This window comes from Sinocyclocheilus rhinocerous, unplaced genomic scaffold, assembly GCF_001515625.1.
Source record: "Sinocyclocheilus rhinocerous isolate Xijiao unplaced genomic scaffold, SAMN03320098_v1.1 C36827342, whole genome shotgun sequence".
Lineage (NCBI taxonomy): Eukaryota > Metazoa > Chordata > Actinopteri > Cypriniformes > Cyprinidae > Sinocyclocheilus > Sinocyclocheilus rhinocerous.
In genome coordinates, this window is record NW_015786245.1 from 1 (window position 1) to 1,920 (window position 1,920).

Genomic DNA, 1,920 nt, shown 5'->3' on the forward strand with positions numbered 1-1,920 from the left:
TTTTTTTTTTGTTGCTTTTGTTTCTTATGTTTCATTTTCTTTTTCACTTCAGGAGCAGGAATACAGCTGTGTGGTGAAGATGCCCTCTGGTGAATTTGCCCGAATCTGCAGGGATCTGTCACAGATCGGTGATGCTGTCATGATCTCTTGCGCCAAGGATGGTGTGAAGTTTTCTGCTAGTGGAGAGCTGGGCACAGGCAACATCAAGCTCTCACAGACCAGCAATGTCGACAAGGAGGATGAAGCGGTAACATTCTTTTAACATCGGCAAAATTACCAACAAATGTCAGGTGTGGCAGTTTTGTGAGTTTGTATGTCATGAAGGCAATTCACAGCGCTGTGTTCCCTACAGGTGACAATTGAGATGAATGAGCCAGTGCAGCTTATCTTTGCATTGAACTACCTGAACTTTTTCACCAAGGCCACTCCTCTGACCAAGACGGTCACGCTCAGCATGTCTGCAGACATTCCACTAGGTATGATAAATGCTCTCATGGCCATATTAATTTGCCTTTTGAGTTGAAACAATTTAAATGATTGTCCTTTTTTCTTTTGCAGTGGTTGAGTACAAGATTGCAGACATGGGACACATCAAATACTACTTGGCACCCAAGATTGATGAAGAATCGTCCTAAATCCAAGTACAAGACTGAAATCTTCGGCAGAATTTTGGTCTGCATATCAGAAATTATTTCAATAGATGTTTTGGGGAAATGCATTTTACTACTTTGTGTCTGCGGTGGTTTCCAGTTCAATGGATTCACAATTCTGTAACCATCTAAGCCATTTCATATGATTGGCAGATATATGGGCACACTTAAACAGATAGTAGTTTGATATTTGGCTTTACCAGGCGATGTGGGCTGAATCTAGAGTTGTTACAGACAGCATGCACAGACTCCGGTTCAGTCTCGTTTTCTTGGTCTTTGTGCTCGTCTTCCTTCTTGACCCCACTTCAGGTTTTTGTCCAACTGCTCATTCCAGTGTGTAGATAATTGTCTGTAAATATGCTAATTGGACACTGTTCATCCAGTCAACCATTAATAAAACATTTTGTAATGATGGTTCTCATCTGTGTTTCTTAGGTCATAATGTACTTGATGTTTAAAAGAAGGTTGTTTAAATGTTCATTATTATTTTAAATATAAAACTTAATATACTTGTAAAATGTAATGTTCTAAAAGTGTTGAGAATTCTGTTTGGAACAATGTGAACTTAGTTTGGCCACTAGAGAGAGCCAGAGTAGCAGAATTTAATGTAATGTTTGCACAACTTTTTTTTTTTTTTTAGAATGATAATTTTTGACTTATGTTTTGTAAAAATTAAAATGAGTCCTTTTTCTTGAGTAAGCATTCAAGAGGAACATTTCCATTCGTAAGACAAGGCTTTTTGCTTTTGAATGATGCTCAAGAAATTGGTTTGAGTCCAATCTTTCAGTGAATATTGAATCAGTTCTCAAAACCGATCTGGGAGAGGGGGTAATGGTTTCTTGGATCGACTTAGGTTTGTAATATTGCTGAAAAACGCAACCCTGAAACGTTTGTCCATGATTCATTCCGCGCGGTTCTCGAGTCAATTCTCGGGCTTTTTGAATATTGTTCGATTTGTAATGATCAGGGAATGTATGAGTGAGCTGCAAGTAAAAGCAGTTTGGACTGTAATGAGACGTAAAGAAAATGACAATGTGGACCTACAGTTATTATTTGGGACTTCACTAGGCATACGCGCCGAATCAGTTTTCAAAGAATCGATTCGCTATAATGAGTCGATCACTTGTAACTTTTTGAATCAGTATCATCGTCACAGCTTTGTGGGCGGGGAAAACTACATGGCCCAACAACGTGGTAAGTTTTTTTTTTGTTGTTTTTTTGCGCGGTTTCGTGGTTGTAGGCTTGCTGCCTTGGATATTTTAAGTTCTGA

At 38.8% G+C, this 1,920-nt stretch overlaps 1 protein-coding gene across 1 annotated transcript; it reads left to right on the forward strand.

Annotated features, from left to right (window-relative positions):
- Positions 1-52: 52 nt before the first annotated feature.
- On the forward strand, positions 53-1,059 carry LOC107736612 (proliferating cell nuclear antigen-like; the record flags this gene model as incomplete). Its single annotated transcript, XM_016547991.1, has 3 exons — positions 53-247; positions 353-476; positions 559-1,059. Coding segments are annotated over 3 exons (396 nt in total), but the record flags the coding sequence as incomplete, so codon positions are not given.
- Between the last annotated feature and the right edge of the window lie 861 nt (positions 1,060-1,920).